At 39.5% G+C, this 18,514-nt stretch overlaps 1 protein-coding gene across 8 annotated transcripts in view; it reads left to right on the top strand.

The window, feature by feature from the left end:
• LOC128693175 (gamma-tubulin complex component 6) overlaps positions 1-18,514 on the top strand; it is a 464,079-nt gene that overhangs the window by 319,880 nt on the left and 125,685 nt on the right. For all 8 annotated transcript variants that reach the window (XM_070089457.1, XM_070089462.1, XM_070089461.1 and 5 more), the window contains one exon: positions 520-619. In XM_070089457.1, coding sequence (XP_069945558.1) covers positions 520-619 — 100 coding nt within the window. The remainder of the gene's footprint in view (positions 1-519; positions 620-18,514) is intronic.

Below are 18,514 nucleotides of genomic sequence, written 5' to 3'. Positions count from 1 at the left end.
TACAGATAAGTAGCATGTTTATCTCACTTTTAGCAAATGGAGGAGCCTCAACCATTCCTTAGCTCTCCCAGCCCCTAGCTTATCTTAATATAATTATGGGGTTCAAAGCACTTTAAGATATTTTTTTTAATTAAGGGGGATGTAGTGTGGCTACCTCCCCTTAATTAAAAAATTTCTTAGCCTATTATGGGTACTCACCAGCTTCTCCATTCTGCATTGTTGCTGCGATGATGTGATGATACGACGATGATACAATGGCCATGATGATGAGATGAAGTAAGGTGATGTGTAGGCATTGTGACGTTGTGTTAGGTTGTTGACCTTCTGACGAAAAGACGTCAGGAGGAGGAGGAGGATCATCTGCTTTGGGTGATCCTGTCACACAATTTGAAACTTAGGAATCTTTTATTTCTGGAATTTTCCATTTGATATTTTTGGGTCACATTAAACCGCGGATAACTGAAACCCTGTAACTGTATGTATGGCTGTAAAGTTTTTTTGTTTTATTTTTGTTTCCAGGTTTCAGGTCAGCAGAAAGTCGAGGTAGAGATTGAAGAGAAACAGCGCTTAATGGTAGTATCTTCAGAAAAACAAGCTGCCATCCTTAAAGTGATTAAGGGTAAGCACAGTAATTATAATTGCAGTATTTTTAAATCATGATTATGATGTATTTTGAAATACCATACTTAAAATCATTTTTTTTTTGTTTGACAGTTGCCGTGGAGTGCTTATATACATGATCTGTGAAATTACCGAAATAATATAGTGGACTTTTTGTTGCTAAGATAGTATGGTACCAGATTATCATCATACTATTGAATATGGATGGAAGTGTTTAAGGTTAAATTTCACTTTCTTCATACTTCAGTCTATCAGATCACTTTCATTCCCTTTAGGATAGCCCAAAAAATAGATAGTTGGAAATGTCTTTCTCCACAAGGCTGTTTCATGTTAAAAAATTAGATATCAATGTTTAGAGGTATTTACCATCTGCTGATAATGATAAAATTAACCCTTTCAGTGTTGGTCCCATTGTATCACAGCTTTGAAGCTAGTGTAGGTCCTGTAGTATGATGCCATGAGCTCAGCTCACTCAGATAAGCTGTAAGAAGTAAATTTGGGTCTAGATATGAGAGCATGGGTCTATCTGGTAAGTGTGCACCATATAAAAAAGATCCTGCAGAACACAATGCATAATGAGAATAAAAAACTGCGACCGTGTTTTTGGTTTCAAACAGTGACTTTGCAGTGTATTTTCATATGCTTTTTATGGTTGTATTCTCAGTTTCTTTATCTCATTTGATAGGATGGAAGATATTTTACAGAAATAGAGATGATTTTGATTAGTTTCAGGACTGAAAGTAGCTTGAAGTTGAGCTCAAAGTAGCGGAAATATTCGATTTTTGCCAATACAGCCTCTCCTCACTTAACCCCTTAACTGTCCAGACATAGATCTACGTTCTTTTGCCCAGCACTTCGAATATTTAATTTTTTTTTTTTTTTTTTTTTTTTTTTTTAATGAAGAGGACTTTGTTTACATAAAGTAATGTAAAAAAGAATTCTAGAGTCAGTACTTATGGGGATATAAGGCTACAAAGTCGGTACTTGTCGCTCACCTGACAGCAGTATGAAGCACTGCCACTTGCAGAAGGGTGCTTTACACTACAGTTTTTAAACTACAACATTAACACACCTCCTTCAGAGTGCAGAGATGGGAAGTACAGTGCCTGCACTCTGAAGGAGGGGTGTTAATGTTGCAGTTTAAAAACTGTAGTGTAAAGCACCCTTCTGGCAAGACAGTGATGGAGTGAAAGATGGTGAAAGTTTTTCTTTTTCGGGCCACCCTGCCTTGGTGGGAATAGGCCAGTGTGATAATAAAAAAAAAAAAAAAAAAAAAATTATGTTTTGATAATGACAATTTGTAGTAGTTCTTGTGATTTCATAGTTAATCTTTGTTCTGACACTAATACTTGGTACTGAAATAGTACTCAAATAGTGACAGACACAGTGACAGGTGAACATTTTCACCTACCTTAGTCACATACTATTTTCCAGAAATATATACAAAGTATTAATAGGTCCCAGCAATGTTTTGGATACAAGGGAGTATATAATAATAATAAAAATAATAATAAGTTCCCTTGAAGCATGATGTAAGAGTGTGTCACTTGTCTTTTCTTATCACTCCACTGACATTTGATGAGCTGTCTTATCTTATCACCCCACTAATGACAGTGGCGACATTTGATGAGCCTTCACTTTATTTGTTTTCACTGTTACACATAAACATGTCTGTCTGTCTAGCTCTGTCTATCTAGCTTTCTGTCTGTCTAGCTCTGTCCATCTGTCTAGCTCTGTCTGTCTAGTTCTGTCTGTGTAGCTCTCTGTCTGTCTCTCTCTAGGTCTCTGTATCTGTCTGTCTAGCTCTCTGTCTGTCTATCTATTTGTGTGTCTGTCTTTGCCTGTGTTTCTTTCTATCTGCTTGTCTCAGAGAGTTGCTCATGAACCAACTGGCATTACACACGATCACTATCTACAAGCACAGTATAGCACTTTTTCTGTATTTTTTGGGTTATCCTAGTTTTTTTTTTTTTTTTTAAACAAGTCGTCCATCTCCCACCAAGGCAGGGTGACCCAAAAAAGAAAGAAAATCCCCAAAAAGAAAATACTTTCATCATCATTCAACACTTTCACCACACTCACATATTATCACTGTTTTTGCAGAGGTGCTCAGAATACAACAGTTTAGAAGCATATACATATAAAGATATACAACATATCCCTCCAAACTGCCAATATCCCAAACCCCTCCTTTAAAGTGCAGGCATTGTACTTCCCATTTCCAGGACTCAAGTCCGACTATATGAAAATAACCAGTTTCCTTGAATCCCTTCACTAAATATTACCCTGCTCACACTCCAACAGATCGTCAGGTCCCAAGTACCATTCGTCTCCATTCACTCCTATCTAACACGCTCACGCACACTTGCTGGAAGTCCAAGCCCCTCACCCACAAAACCTCCTTTACCCCCTCTCTCCAACCCTTTCGAGGACGACCCCTACCCCGCCTTCCTTCCCCTATAGATTTATATGCTTTCCATGTCATTCTACTTGGATCCATTCTCTCTAAATGACCAAACCACCTCAACAACCCCTCTTTTGCCCTCTGACTAATACTTTTATTAACTCCACACCTTTTCCTAATTTCCACACTCCAAATTTTCTGCATAATATTTACACCACACATTGCCCTTAGACAGGACATCTCCACTGCCTCCAACCATCTCCTCACTGCTGCATTTATCCTAGGTAATTTACACTATGTATAATTGTATTTACGTATGTGTTCTTGTGAGATAGAGACAGAGATGGAGATAAAGGGATAGACAGAGATAAATACAGACAGACGGAGATAGAGCCAATCAGCCAGCTGCCGCCCAGCCAGGTGGCCAGCCAGCTGCTGGCTAGCCAGCTGGTCAACCAGCCTGCCAAAATTACACATTCCAGAATTGTTTCTTTTTTCGTACTTAGGGCATAGGTTATAGGACATTCTGGCATGATGACACTTTCCTCTTAAAAGGGGAGTGTTAATATGACATGACATCAGTGAATCCTTGGTGTTTGCCATGCTCCCACAAGGTACAAAGTGGTCCCAGATTATTTTAATATTGTGCACACCAAGGGTTAAGACCCATTCTGTTCTGACCAGACATCTTAGGCCAATTGTGCCAAATTTGGAAGCAGGAAAAATATAACGTAGATCTATGTTTGGAGCGCTGGCTGTAAGAATGTACATCTACATTTGGACAGTTAAGGGGTTAATGACAGAATTCCATTCCTAAGACCACATCGTTAAACAAATTCATTGCTAAGTGAGGAGCATACTATAATGGTAGTGAGTTTGTGTCAACCATCTTTAACCCTTTGAGGGTCGACAGGCCCTCTCCGAAACTAGTTCTCAGGGTCGGCCAAATTTAAAAAAAAAAAAATTTATTTTTTTTACGAAAAAATAGAGTTTTTTTTCTAAATATTATAGGCTAAACAAAAAAATTTTACCGTCAATACTTACCGAGATATGGAGGCGTGAAGTTTGCCTAAGTTATTTCTTTTTCAATACTACACAATAAGGGCATAAACACTGTTGTCATTATTTTGTTTACAAAAAATATTTACACAAACAAATGATATGAAATGTTGCTTATTACTATTTTTCTATATTTTATATACACATATACAGTCACAGGGAATGTTTCTAGAAGTTCTGCAGCCTGTGGAAGTCTTTGAAACATGGTGTCATGCACAGTGGTGTTTTACACTCCTCACACATAAAACGAGTGTCTCTGCGTTGTTGTGGGCGTTTTTTTGTATGTGCACAGACGTAATACCTCTTCTGAGCCTTTTTCTTGAAAGCAGTAGCAGGCAGTTTTACCAGGAAGTGATCACCATGCTTCAGACGAGCAGGTAGTTGTTGATAATTTGGTGGGCGGTCAATTGCAGGTGTTGTTCCTTGGTACTTGAATACTATTTGTCTGATGACAGACAAACAGAATTCACCGTACTGTGGTTTGTTTCTGGTCCTCATCTTATACATATTATAAGCATTGAGCATGGAAATGTCCAGAAGATGGAAAAACAGTTTGATGTACCACTTATAACTCTTGCGAACACAATCAGCAAACCCAATCTGCATGTCACATTTGTTCACTGAACGCATGTTGAAGGTGTAATCAATCACAGCTGCAGGTTTTAGAATGAGTTCATTGCTCTCTCTATGCTGCCTGCCACTGTCTGCCATTTCATTAGGGTGAACTGATGACAACAGTGTGACATCTCGTTTGTCATGCCACCGAAATGCCATGATGTCATTGGCAGCAAACGCCTGCACCTCACCTCTACGAGTGCCAGCGTCAAACCTGGGCATATGTTTCCGATTTGCACTCACTGTGCCATACACATCTGTCATGTTCACTCGCAAAAAATCACTGAGTGAGGGGCTTGTGTACCAGTTATCTGTATATAATATATGCCTCTTACCAAGGTATGGTTCTATCATTGTTCTAACCACATCACCTGAGATGCCCAATAACTTCCTGGTATTTTGCAATGTATAACTTCCAGTGTACACAATAATATCCAATACCAGACCACTGTAACAATCACAAAGCACAAACAACTTTATACCAAAGCGTTTCCTCTTGCTTGGTATGTACTGCTTGAAAGAGTCTTCCTTTGAACAGAATCAAAGACTCGTCAATTACAAGCTTCCTTGAAGGGATAAAAATGCGTATTGAATTTCTCTTTCAGATACACAAACACATTCCTAATCTTATATAACCTGTCAGTTCTGTCAGGCCTGGTTTTGTCTGAGAAATGAAGCATACGTAACATTAGCACAAATCGATTCACTGGCATTATATCACTGAAACCTGGGGTTGCAATCAGGCGGTCTGTTGACCAGTATGATTTCACTTTGTGCTTATACACATGTAGCATAAGCATTATTGTGGCAAAGAAAAGATACATCTCAGCCACAGTTGCCTCCTTCCACTGGTGTAGACGTGATTTTGGTGAAAGTAATGTGTTTGCCATGGTGTACTCGTAGTATGTGTTGCTTTCCATGACAATACTTTCCATCAGTGGTTCGTCAAAGAATAACTCGAAACATTCCAGTTCAGTGGCATTGTTCCCAAGTGTACAAGATGGCCGTATTCCACTTTGGCTGTCATCAAACTGGTGGGCATTTGGAACAAAATTGACAGCTTCCTGCCAATCCCAGGTGCGGTCTGCTGGTGGGTACTGGACAATGACAGGTGGTTGTGGTTGTGGAGGTTGTGGTTGTGGAGGCTGGTGTGGTGGGTGGGTGGGGGATGGTCGCCTTTGTTGTAGATCAGCTGAGGCAGCGGCGTGGGTGGCAGCATGGGTTGCAGCGTGGGTGGCAGCATGGCCCACTGCTGGTGCCTCACCGCCGGCACCACTACCACCACGCACATTTTCCATCCCAATTGCAACAGTATCATCGTCATTTTCACTGTCTGTTCCTGTTGTACAGCCACGGGATGTACTCCGAGATGCACTCCTTCCCCTTGAAATAGCATATGGCACACTACCAGAGCGCATATATCGTTGTATATACTGACGCTTCACTGGGGAGTATTGCACTTCACTATCACTACTGGAACTAGTTTGAAGAGCTTGTAGTTCATATTCACTATCACTATCATCACCCATGCTCTCATCTGAGTCTGGGATTTGGGAAAATAGAAGTTTCCTCTTGGATTCTGGTACAACTGAACGTGAACAAGACGGCCCAGCACCAGAGGTGGAAGGCTGAGGGTCGTCTGGGTTTTCCTCACTATTACCGATGATATTATGGTCATTAGTTTCGGTCAAAACCTTGAAACTCATCTTCACTGGCACTTCCATCTGGGGCACAAAAGTGGCCCAATTCGCCGAGGAGTGAGGAGCTTCTTACGGCGAGGCATGGTGGACGTTGTTTACTAAGATGGCGTTCCCACAATGCACCACTGGGTCCCAGATTTTTTTTCTACCGCGCACACCGACCACACAGACCCATTCTCTCACATGTAGGCCTACCAGCCTTTTCCCGCGAGATTTGACGGCGCTAGAATTTGTGCGTACTAGTACGTCAAAAACCCCTGCACGTAAGACGTACTAGTACGTCCGAAACCCTCAAAGGGTTAATATTGTTTTAATGTCACCTCTGTACCATTTATAACATTTCTGGTACGTATATTTTTAAATGTTTATACAGTAGTGTACTGTACAGTGGACCCCCGCCTTTCGACGGCCGCGACTTTCATGAAATCCGACTTTCGGCAACTTTTTTCAGCAAAATATAGCCTTGTGGTTCATGATTGGTCTCGTGATTCGGCAACTGTCTGGTACGCGTCGGAGCGGCTTCCCAGCGTCAGTGCGCACACAAAACCAGTCTCCGGCACCATTCACACTCAAGTGTGTCATTGTTTATCGGTGAGTGACCATCACCCCACGGGTTCATACGATACATTTCAAAATAATCCATTGTTTTTTTTGTGCTTGCAACTGCTAAATAAGCCACCATGGGCCCAAAGAAAGCTCCTAGTCCCAGGCCTTTGGTAAGAAGGAAAGAAACATGATAGAATTCAAGAAAAAACTCGTAGCAAAGTACCAAAGTGGAAGAGGAAGAGAGAGAGGGGAGAATGTGCCTTCTTCAATGATATTATAATATGTATGATACTAAAGCAGCAGGTATCAATAAAGGCTATAGCGCCAGCCAGCGATAAAGTGTAGCATTAACAGTGTAGCAAGTAAGCTAAGCGATAGAAAAACCACACGAAAGTAACTGTCCAATGTTGTTGGTGTACAGGGCCACTGAACATACGCTGCCCTGCTATCTTTCACCACCCTAAACCTCTGCCAGCATCTCTTCCATCAAACTAATTAAACTAACATCTCCAAGGTAAGTGTAAATATTTCTTATTTATAAATCAAAGTGTAAATACATTTCTTATTTATAAATTACATACATTGTTTCAGTGTGAATAGTGTTGGTGGCTTCTGCTGCCTCCTCCACTACCACTATGTGTATGACTTCTCTCAGTGGCCCTTATAAACCCACCAACACTTGCTCCTCACATATGTTATTATGACATATTTTGTTCATTCTAGAGTATATATAATGTTTCTTTGTTATTAATGTTGTTTATTATGTCATATTAGATGAATTGTGATAGATAAATAAGCCGTAGAGATGAAATTAGCATCATATTGAGGCATAATAAACTCGCCTCCCTCTCCCCTACCCGTCTGCCAGACACTAACAAGAGTCTTCAGTAAATGTAAGTGTGATGTTAAATGTTCATTTATCCATTTTATTAGTGCTTTATATTCATTTGTCATTGTTTTCTGTATGTAAATCTATATTTAATCTAATTAAAATTTTTTTTTGTTAATACTTTTTGGTGTCTGAAACGGATTAATTGGATTTCCATTATTTCTTGTGGGGAAAATGGTTTCGCCACTCGTGAATTTCGCCATTCAGCAGACTCTTTGGAATGGATTAATCACGAAACTCGGGAGTCCACTGTTTATTGAAATGAACTGAATAGAGGAAATCAGCTCTAATATACATTATTTAGGTCAGAGAGCTCATCATCAGTCCGAGGTGTTGGTAAACAAGTACGTTGCTAAGTGAGGAGAGGCTCTATTCCTGAGTACAAAAATACAGTAGTACCTCGGTACTCGAACTTAATTTATTCCAGAAGACCATTCGAGTACCAAACAAATTTTCCCCTTAAGGAATAATGTAAATTAGATTAATCCATTTCAAACCCCCAAAAATATACTTACAAAAGCATTTTAACACGAAGTTTACAAGCCTAGCATGCATAAATCTAAAAAAAAAAAACTAAACAATACAGTGGACACCCCGCTTTACGATCAGCTCCCAATGCGACCAATTATGTAATTGCGTTTGTACGTGTATGTTTGGGGGTCTGAAATGGACTAATCTAATTCACAATATTCCTTATGGGACCAAATTCGTTCAGTAATGGCACCTAAACATACTTCTGGAATGAAATAATATCGTAAGCCGGGGGTCCACTGTACAGTGGACCCCCGCATAGCGACCTTAATCCGTGCAAGAGGGCTGATTGTTATGCGAAATGTTCGGTATGCAAATGAATTTTCCCCATAAGAAATAATGGAAATCAAATTAATCCGTGCAAGACACCCAAAAGTATGAAAAAAAATTTTTACCACATGAAATATACATTTTCCTACACACAAAGAGAAGGATACATGCACAATAGTAGAGTAGTACATGCACAATATATATTGTGCATGTACTACTCTACTAAATGAAGAATAAATGACACTTACCTTTATTGAAGATGCAGCAATGACTGATGAGACACTGTGTCCTGGGAGTGCCTTTTCCTCCTGAGTACTGTAGGTCCTGTTTGGCATTTTCTTCCAGAACAGGCCTTATCACACTGTGTATGCCACTACGATTCTTAAATCTCTCAAACCAACCTTTGCTGGCTTTAAATTCACCAATATGAGCACTAGTTCCAGGCATTTTTCCCTGTTCACCTGGGTGTTAGTCGACTGGTGTGGGTTGCATCCTGGGAGACAAGATTAAGGACCCCAATGGAAATAAGTTAGACAGTCTTCGATGACACTGACTTTTTTGGGTTATCCTGGGTGGCAAATCCTCTGGGGTTAATTGTTTCTTGGTATTCTCGATAAGCCACACCAACAACGGTGCTACAGCAGCAGCAGCAGCTGACGGTGGTACAGCAGCAACAGACGATGCTACAGCAGCAACAGACGATGCTACAGCAGCAGCAGACGATGCTACAGCAGCAGCAGACGATGCTACAGCAGCAGCAAACGATGCTACAGCAGCAGCAGACGATGCTACAGCAGCAGCAGACGATGCTACAGCAGCAGCAGCAGCTGACGGTGGTACAACAGCAGCAGCAGCTGACAGTGCAGCAGCAGCTGACGGTGGTACAGCAGCAGCAGCAGCTGTACCACCAATAGTAGCGATGGTTGATTGGGGTTTATTATACAACCTGGCTAGCTCGGAGACACGCACTCCACTTTCATACTTATCAATGATCTTTTTCTTCATCTCTATAGTAATTCTCACCCTTATTGCTGTAGGGTTGGCACTAGAAGCTTTCTTGGGGCCCATGGTCACTTATTTTCCAGAAAAAATCACCAAAAACACTGTAATAATACGAAATGTTCCTATTGTATGCTTGGATGTTACTGCGGAGGCTGGCTGGTAAACAATGCCACCGGCGGAACATGTGAGCGTGGCTCAGGCCGCACATTGGACGCGTCTCGGACGAAGGGCGGTGAGCGGGTTTTTGGGCGGTATGCGAGGCAAAATTTTTGCGAGAAAAGCGAGCGGTATGAGGATTGTACGGTATGCGATGCGTCCGGTATGCGGGGGTCCACTGTACTTGTCTATCCAAGTGATAGACAAGCAAAGGCTTCACTTTTAAATCACCACTTGCATTCCCACACACCAGAAGAGTGAGTCTGGCCTTCATTGGCTTGTGTCCTGGCAAAGACTTCTCCTCTCAAGTGATATAGGTTCTGTTTGGCATTCTTTTCCAAAATAAACCTGTCTTATCACAAATGAACATTTGTTGGGAAATAAAACCCTCAGTCTCTACATAGTCACTAAACTCACTGACACATTTCTCAGCAGCAGGTTGTGTTTTGTTGAGTGCCAAGCAAATGGTCGACTACCGAGTGATTGTTTTACCGAACGAAGCATTCAAATACCAAATTGTTCGAGTATCGAGGTACTACTGTACATGTCTAACTGGCCAGTCTAATACACATTTAGGAATGCATTGACATTATTTATACAATTATTACAATAATGCAGTAGTCTGCATAAAAGCAAATTTTTTATTTTTTGTGCGAATAAAAGTTTAAAATTAAAAGCAAGTGTAATATAAGAGGGGCCTGGAGACATGACTGAGGAGCACAGGCAATGTTTATTTAGTGCCAGGAATGTCTATATTGTTTACCCTGGACCCTATTTTCAAATTGGCAGTTGTTGAATTTTGTGTGAAATTGGCCAAATTACTGATTTCTGATCACTTTATTGGGTAGTTGAAATATGTAAATGGGCGGTTTCTTGTACTCATTCGATAGAATAGACAGAATACTAGCAAAATAGCTATGAGTTTGGTCGACTGGAACAATGGAATTGACCAAAAATAGAACATAAAGTGGGTGAAATTGCCACTGCATAAATATCGCCAAGACCGCTAACTTTGCAAGAGCCTAATTCCATAAGTGTTCCATAAAATTTCGTACTTTTGGTTTCATTATCTCCTGAAAAAGATTATCATTTCTTAAGATAAAATAATTTTTTAAATTCTTCAACTCTGGGAGCAAGTTTGTGAGCAGGGATTGCAACACTGAAAGGGTTGATCCACTGTATAAAGAATTTTTCATACTAAGATAGACTAAGAGCACTGAACCTACACTCTTGAAAGACCATTAGCGACCAGAGATACGACTGAGGTATCCAAGTGGAAGACTGGAATTAATAAAAAAAGGCTATGAATAAGGGCTGAGGATATCAAATAAAAAAAGAACTCAAAACAATGGATTAATGGATAAATTCAGATTTTGAAACAATGCAGGAAGGATAATAAATAAGACATATTTAACATTAAAACATTTTATTAGGAAATGTTTCATTCTTTCAGAGTTCACTCAATCCAATACAGTTCATGAGAGATTTAGACTATATGTAGCAGCAGAGAGGTCAGATGTGGGAGGCATCAGGTCACCTGATCTTTGTGCTCTGTCTGAATAGCAACAAATTCACTAGTATATCTGACTTACTAAAACTTTTGGATTTCTGAATGACAATGTTGAAAACTTTAATTAGCGAAGATTCAAGACAACATCTCTTATGCATAATGGTCTCCTTTATTATGAGTCAGACCTCTTCCCCACCTTATGAGATGCCTGTGAGCTTTGTTAAATTACCTGTGTTGTTTATAACATCCCTTCTGCATGCATGCTGATGTTCTCTGAAGTGCTGCTCCAGGCTCCTTGCTGCCTTTCCCATGTATGCACTATCACAGCCACCTCTTGGTATGACTTTAGACTCCTGTGTGGTATTAACCTTATTCTTAAGTAGGTCTTTGATGATGGCCTAAGAACTGGTATCAACACTCGTAACTGTCAAGTGTATTAAGGACGTTAGTTGCTACTTCCTTACATGGGAGGACAGTGTATACCTTACCTCATACTGGAGTTATCTGAAACCACTTCATTTATAATATGCCATGCATTTCTTCTGTAATTAATAGAAAGTAAAAGGGACTTGAATGAATACACTTCGATGTATCAGCTCTCCTCTTCAAGGAAAACTGGGCTTGAGATCCAAAAGGCTCTCATGAGGAACTTATTAATGACTTCTCTGTTGGTCCTGGTATCTTGATAGGAGTAGTAGTGTAGGAAAGTATTAATAATAGGTTTTTATGATATGCCTTGAAAGTCAAGGCATCTTTGGTTTTACATATTGTAGAACATCAAGGAAAGGGAATTATCCATCTTTTTCTTCTAGTGTGAATTTGATAGACGGTTCTGTGCTATTGATTTCCATGAGTAGGTTCTGGATGTTCAATCTTCTATGATAAATGGCTATTGTATTATCTATATACCCCAGCCAAGTCACATTAGTAGTGATGATATACAGTAGACCTTCATTTAACACTGTAGTTACATTCGTGAAAACACCGTGTTAGGTAAAACCTTGTTAGATGAACTGAAGAACTTGTGGGAAAAATAGGGTTACGTTCCTGAGAGCCCCAAAAAAGCCAAACAACTTGTTTTAGGCCTCCACATCTTACAAAAATAAAAGTGAAAATGCAATTGGAGTTCATTGTTATGATGTCTTATGTTGTTTTTACTGCTTAAGACTACAAATATAACAGAAATAATAGTATTTCTTATCTTAAATTGTGGGTGCTGGTGTTTGTGGATGTTTGTGTAGAGAGTGGAGAGTTATGCTGTGGCCCTACTGGGCTGAGGCGGATGGTATAGGTTCTGGTATTGAAGTTGATGGTTGTACTGGAGTGTCTAACTTTAAGTCATTCAATCAAGTGATTCAGTAAGTCAGTCAAGTGATTCAGTAAGTCAGTCAAGTGATTCAGTAAATCAGTCAAGTCGTTCAGTAGGTCAGTAAGGCGTTCAGTAAGTCAGTCAAGTGATTCAGTAAGTCAGTCAAGTGATTCAGTAAGTCAGTCAAGTAGTTCAGTAAGTCAGTCAAGTCATTCAGTAAGTCAGTCAAGTCATTTAGTAAGTCAGTCAAGTCATTCAGTAAGTCAGTCAAGTCATTCAGTGAATAAGTCAGTCATTCAGTTAGTCATTCAGTCAGTAAGTTAGTCAATCAGTAAATCAGTCTGTCATGTGACCAGACCTACCTGGAGTTCATTACCTTTATAAATTGTGAGTTCATTACCTTTGTAACTTGCTCAGCTATCAAAACTTTGAGGCCCAGTCCCTGGACCCATTATTTACCTCTGTAATCTTTTGACTACCGCCCACAGGATGGGTATGGGGTGCATAATAAAGATATTAAACTAAGTCTGTGACACAAACTTATGTTTACCTCTTTTTTATGTGTACAAAGTAACACTTCGTTATGGCCACAGGATGTCTTGTCTAATATCTTTGTTTCCTTTGTTAATTCTAAGACTTAAATGCTTACACCTTTTATTTATTTATTTATTTATTTTATGTTGGACGATCTGTTGGAGTGTGAGCAGGGTAATATTTAGTGAAGGGATTCAGGGAAACCGGTTATTTTCATATAGTCGGACTTGAGTCCTGGAAATGGGAAGTACAATGCCTGCACTTTAAAGGAGGGGTTTGGGATATTGGCAGTTTGGAGGGATATGTTGTGTATCTCTATACGTATATGCTTCTAAACTGTTATGTTCTGAGCACCTCTGCAAAAGCAGTGATAATGTGTGAGTGTGGTGAAAGTGTTGAATGATGATGAAAGTATTTTCTTTTTGGGGATTTTCTTTCTTTTTTTTTGGGTCACCCTGCCTCGGTGGGAGACGACCGACTTGTTGAAAAAAAAAAAAAAAAAAAAATGTTATGTCTTTGCAAACAGTACATTGAGATTTTGTGTTTACAATAGTGGGTTGCAATGCAAAGAGAGCCTCTATTATGCCTAGGCATTATGGGCCAACTTAACATTATTGGCTTACAGACTGCTTACTTACTACTTAACACTAAGGATTATATCATAGTTGTACAGTAGGATAGTAATTATTTCATAGTTGTACAGTAGATTATTAATTATAAGTGAATCAAATTTGTATAAGACAAAAGATATATTCATATATTCTAAAATGCTTTTTGTGCAAACAATGATTCAATTATATTCCTGTCAACAATGGATAAAAGGTTCACAGTGATTGTTGAAGTTATGATGTGGGAGTACATAAGTATGTGTGTACTGAGTATTTAGTGTTTAGTCTAGGGTGATTAAGTGGCTTTTGAGAAGAGTCTTAAATTTATTTTCAGACCGGGTTACTTTAATATCTTCTGGTAATGAATTCCATATTTTGGGGCCCTTTATGTGCATAGTTTTTACACATTGTGATATGGACACGAGGTATATCAAAAAGAGATCTGTGTCTTGTGTTGTGGTCATGTGTCCTGTTTAAGTTGGTGAGGAGAAGTTTGAGTGGAAGGTTTATATTTGTGTGTATTGTTCTGTGTATGTAGTAGGCACATGTATAAGTATGGATGTTCTTAATGGTGAGCAGATTCAGACTTGTGAAAATTGGTGGAGTATGCTGGTGGGAGTGGGAATTCGTTATCATTCTTACTGCTGCCTTTTGCTGGGTTATTAGGGGTTTTAGCTGATTGGATGTTGTTGATCCCCATGTACAAATTCCATATGTAAGATAAGGGTATGTGAGTGAATGGTACAGTGCCAGGAGAGCTGATTGTGGAACGTAGTACCTTATCTTTGATAGTATGCCTACAGTCTTGGAGATTTTCTTGGTGATTTGTTGTATGTGTCCGGAACTTAAGGCTACTGTCAAGGTGGATACCTAGGAATTTTCCCTCTGAGTCTTGTGACTGATGATCCATTTAGCGTTATGTTAATCGGATCATTTGCAGCTTTGTTTCCAAACTCAATGAAATAAGTTTTATCAGTATTCAGGGTAAGTTTATTAGTCATCATCCAGGCAAATATTTTCTGCAATTTGGCATTGACTGTGTTTGCTAGTATGACTGTGCTTGGGTGGGAAAAGACATGTAGTGTCATCTGCAAATAATATGGGTTTGAGTAGCTGTGATGCATTCGGTAGATCATTGATGTAGATGAGAAAGAGGAGTGGTCCAAGGACACTTCCTTGTGGGATTCCTACTGTGATTGGTTGGGTGGAAGAGTTTGCATCATTTGCATACACATATTGAGTTCTGTTACTAAGGTATGATTTTAGGTAGTTGAGGGAGTGGCCTCTGATACCATAGTGCGTTAATTTGGAGTACAGCAGTTCATGATCGACTGTATCGAAAGCTTTACATAAATCAATGAAAATGCCCAGCGGGACTTCTTTCTTTTCGAGTGTGGTATATATTAGTTCTAGCATGTGTATGAGCATCATTCGTGCTTTTATTATTCCTGAATCCAAACTGACAAGGGTTTAATATGTTGTGTGAGACGAGGTAGGAATAGATCCGTCTATGAATTAATTTTTCAAAGATTTTAGAGAGCAGTGGTAAGTTAGATATTGGTCTGTAGTTATTCAAGTCAGCTTGGTCACTTCCTTTGTGGATCGGAGTGACCCTCGCTATTTTGAGGATTGTTGGGAGGGTAGATGATTCAATGGATTTGTTAAAGCGCGTTGCAATAATTGGTGACAGTACTTCAGAAGCTTTTTTGTACATAAAAGCAGACAAGTTGTTTATGTCTCCTGCCTTGTTTTTAAGGGTGTTCATGCCACTTTGAGCAACATCGATATGCTTACTGGGTGTCATGATTGCTTGGCAGATACAAGATATAGCAATTAAAAGATCAAAACATAATTCACAATCACGAGCTTGTAGCAGAGAAGTTGGACTGGACACGTATGAAGTACAAATGCTGGGATGGTGTCCGGGGGTGGCTGGGGACGGCGGGAGGTCTCCCCAGCTGAACCACAACAAGGCGGCCACTTGAGGAAAAGGGAAGTTTTTTTTTCCTTCCCACAAACTGAACCGTGTTAAATTCATCATACAACGTGTTACATAAAATTGTGCTGCAATTCTTCAATCGTGCTATACCCAAATTGTGCCAAATAAACATGCTAAATGATGGTCTACTGTATCTAAAATGCTCAGTTTCCAAGCTAGTAACCCTGTCTCCTGTATAAATTACTCAGTTTAAAAGGAGAAACTTCTGTTTATCCCTTTGAGCCACCCTGCCTCAGTGGGATACGGCCAGTTTGTTGAAAGAAAGACGATTTTAATTTTTTGGGACACCTTAATACCCACCTCATGAAAGTAAGACAAAGTAGTGACAATAATATTTTCCATACTGTAGACAGATGACTTAGGTAAAAGTCTTGTAGGTAAACTGGGTAATGTAAATACCAGCATACAGGTTGAGTTTTGAGAATATGTTTTAACACAAAGGATCAACTTGGTAGATTGAATATAAAATGGCAGACACGTAACCACCTCTTGGATTACTATTTGGATTTCCAGCACTCAAACAATGCTGTGGTTCTTACGTGCACCATTTATTCAGCATTTCTGAACAAGGTTGATAAGCAGTATCTTGTACTATAAATGAAAATCTCATGAGAACATAAGAATAGAGGGGCACTACAGTAGACCTATAAGCCTATGCTTTGCTATTATACCCAACCTGTTTTTAAAGTTACCAAATTTATAAGCTCAGTGATGCCACTTGGCATTAGTTTCACTCATCCAGAACTCTGTTACCAAACCAATATTTTCCTTTATTAAAGTTAAATAAATTTAGATAAAAGTGACATTTGAGATATATCTGTAAGGTGCAGGTATGATCCTTTGTAAACCTCCCTAGGAGATGTGTGATGGAGAAAACTAAAAATGCTTTAAGCTACTCCATCCCATTGAAATGTGATTTATCTCAATAAAATTACTTCTACTATACTGTGGAAAATTAAATTTACCTGGATGAATCTCATTAGATACATATCAGTAAATGGTAACAAAGATAATTATTATTTATCAAAGTTACAGAGACGAGTAGGAATTTTTAGAACACCTAGGTCGCAAAAAATGTCCCCCTTCAATACCTACCATAATCTAAATCTCCACAAGTTGCTCTAGACCTATATTAATTGCAAATGAAATGTACATCACCAGGAATTCTGGTAAAATTTAATATAAATTTGTGGACTGTATATTAAAATTAATAAGTGATTACATATACACATTTATATAACAGAAGGAGAATTTATAATCATAACACTCACCAATTTGTCTGGAGATTACTGTGTATCATACTCAAAAACCACCCCTGTCTACATTTATGAAGAATTTTCTGGCCAGAACTTCTAAACATAAACATAAGACACTTAACTGGGGTTCCTGGAGCTGTCCTGTCCATCTGCTTAATGCTCAAATTATGCAGGACTGCACATCCAACAATTTCGGCTAGTATTTGAGAGTTTTTAAACCCAATATAACCCCTAGAGTGACGAAAATTATGCACATTTCATTAGAGATCCTGTACAACATTTAAAAAAACAATGGCGACTTCCCTGCTCCTCAGCGCAGGTGCAGAGCTTCCCTCTAGATTCACTTCTTTTTTTTTATACACCCTAGAGCAACAGCAATGCATTAATCAGGTTTATTTACACAGCATAATTTTGGGAAATTATTTTCCACATGTACAGTCTGCCATAGAAATTAGAGGCAGTAATAAAATTTTGAACACACAGGCCATCTTCCATCAAGGAAGGGTGATACAAAAATTAAACACATTCAACATCACTCATTCCTGGAGTTTACCTGGAGAGAGTTTCGGGGGTCAACGCCCCCGCGGCCCGGTCTGTGACCAGGCCTCCTGGTGGATCAGCGCCTGATCAACCAGGCTGTTGCTGCTGGCTGCACGCAAACCAACGTACGAGCCACAGCCCGGCTGATCAGGAACTGTCTTTAGGTGCTTGTCCAGTGCCAGCTTGAAGACTGCCAGGGGTCTGTTGGTAATCCCCCTTATGTGTGCTGGGAGGCAGTTGAACAGTCTCGGGCCCCTGACACTTATTGTATGGTCTCTTAACGTGCTAGTGACACCCCTGCTTTTCATTGGGCTGTCTTGTCAGAAGTGCATGGACATCACAGTTCAGTTAACTCTCTGAACTGCAACATCCCTATTCTGCTTCCAGAGTGTAGACACAATACTTTCTATCTCCAGAACTCAAGTCTTGAGTTTCTGAATTATAAAATTTATTTTTCATAATCATAACAAACGAACAGAATTCAAAATCAGCTGATTTGATGTTACCTTGCTCACACCCCAATAGCAACTCAAGCCATAAACTCCCCTGGTCTCTATTCAGTAAAATCTAACATGCTCTCATAAGCCTGCTGGATGCTCAGGCCTCCATAGACTTACAAAAAGCTTTTGATACAGTTGGCCATGACCTTTTGCAACAAAAACATGAACATTACGGGGTGAGAAGACACTCTCGATTACCTTAAATCTTATCTTAACCATAGAACCCAGTATGTATGCACAAATGGAGCCTGTTCCACTATGCAACCTGTTCTTGTTGGAGTCCCACAGGGGAGTGTTCTTGACCCACTTCTCTCTCATTTACATCAATAACCTACCAAATGCATCTAATCTCCTTAAACCCATTTTATTTGCAGATGACACAACTTATGTCTTTTCTCACCCAAACCCAACCATACTAACAGACACAGTAAATGCTGAACTGCTAAAAATATCTACTTGGATAAT

Source organism: Cherax quadricarinatus, chromosome 28, assembly GCF_038502225.1.
Source record: "Cherax quadricarinatus isolate ZL_2023a chromosome 28, ASM3850222v1, whole genome shotgun sequence".
Lineage (NCBI taxonomy): Eukaryota > Metazoa > Arthropoda > Malacostraca > Decapoda > Parastacidae > Cherax > Cherax quadricarinatus.
The sequence above is the reverse complement of the archived record's forward strand: the minus strand, read 5'-3'. Positions and strand labels throughout refer to the sequence as shown.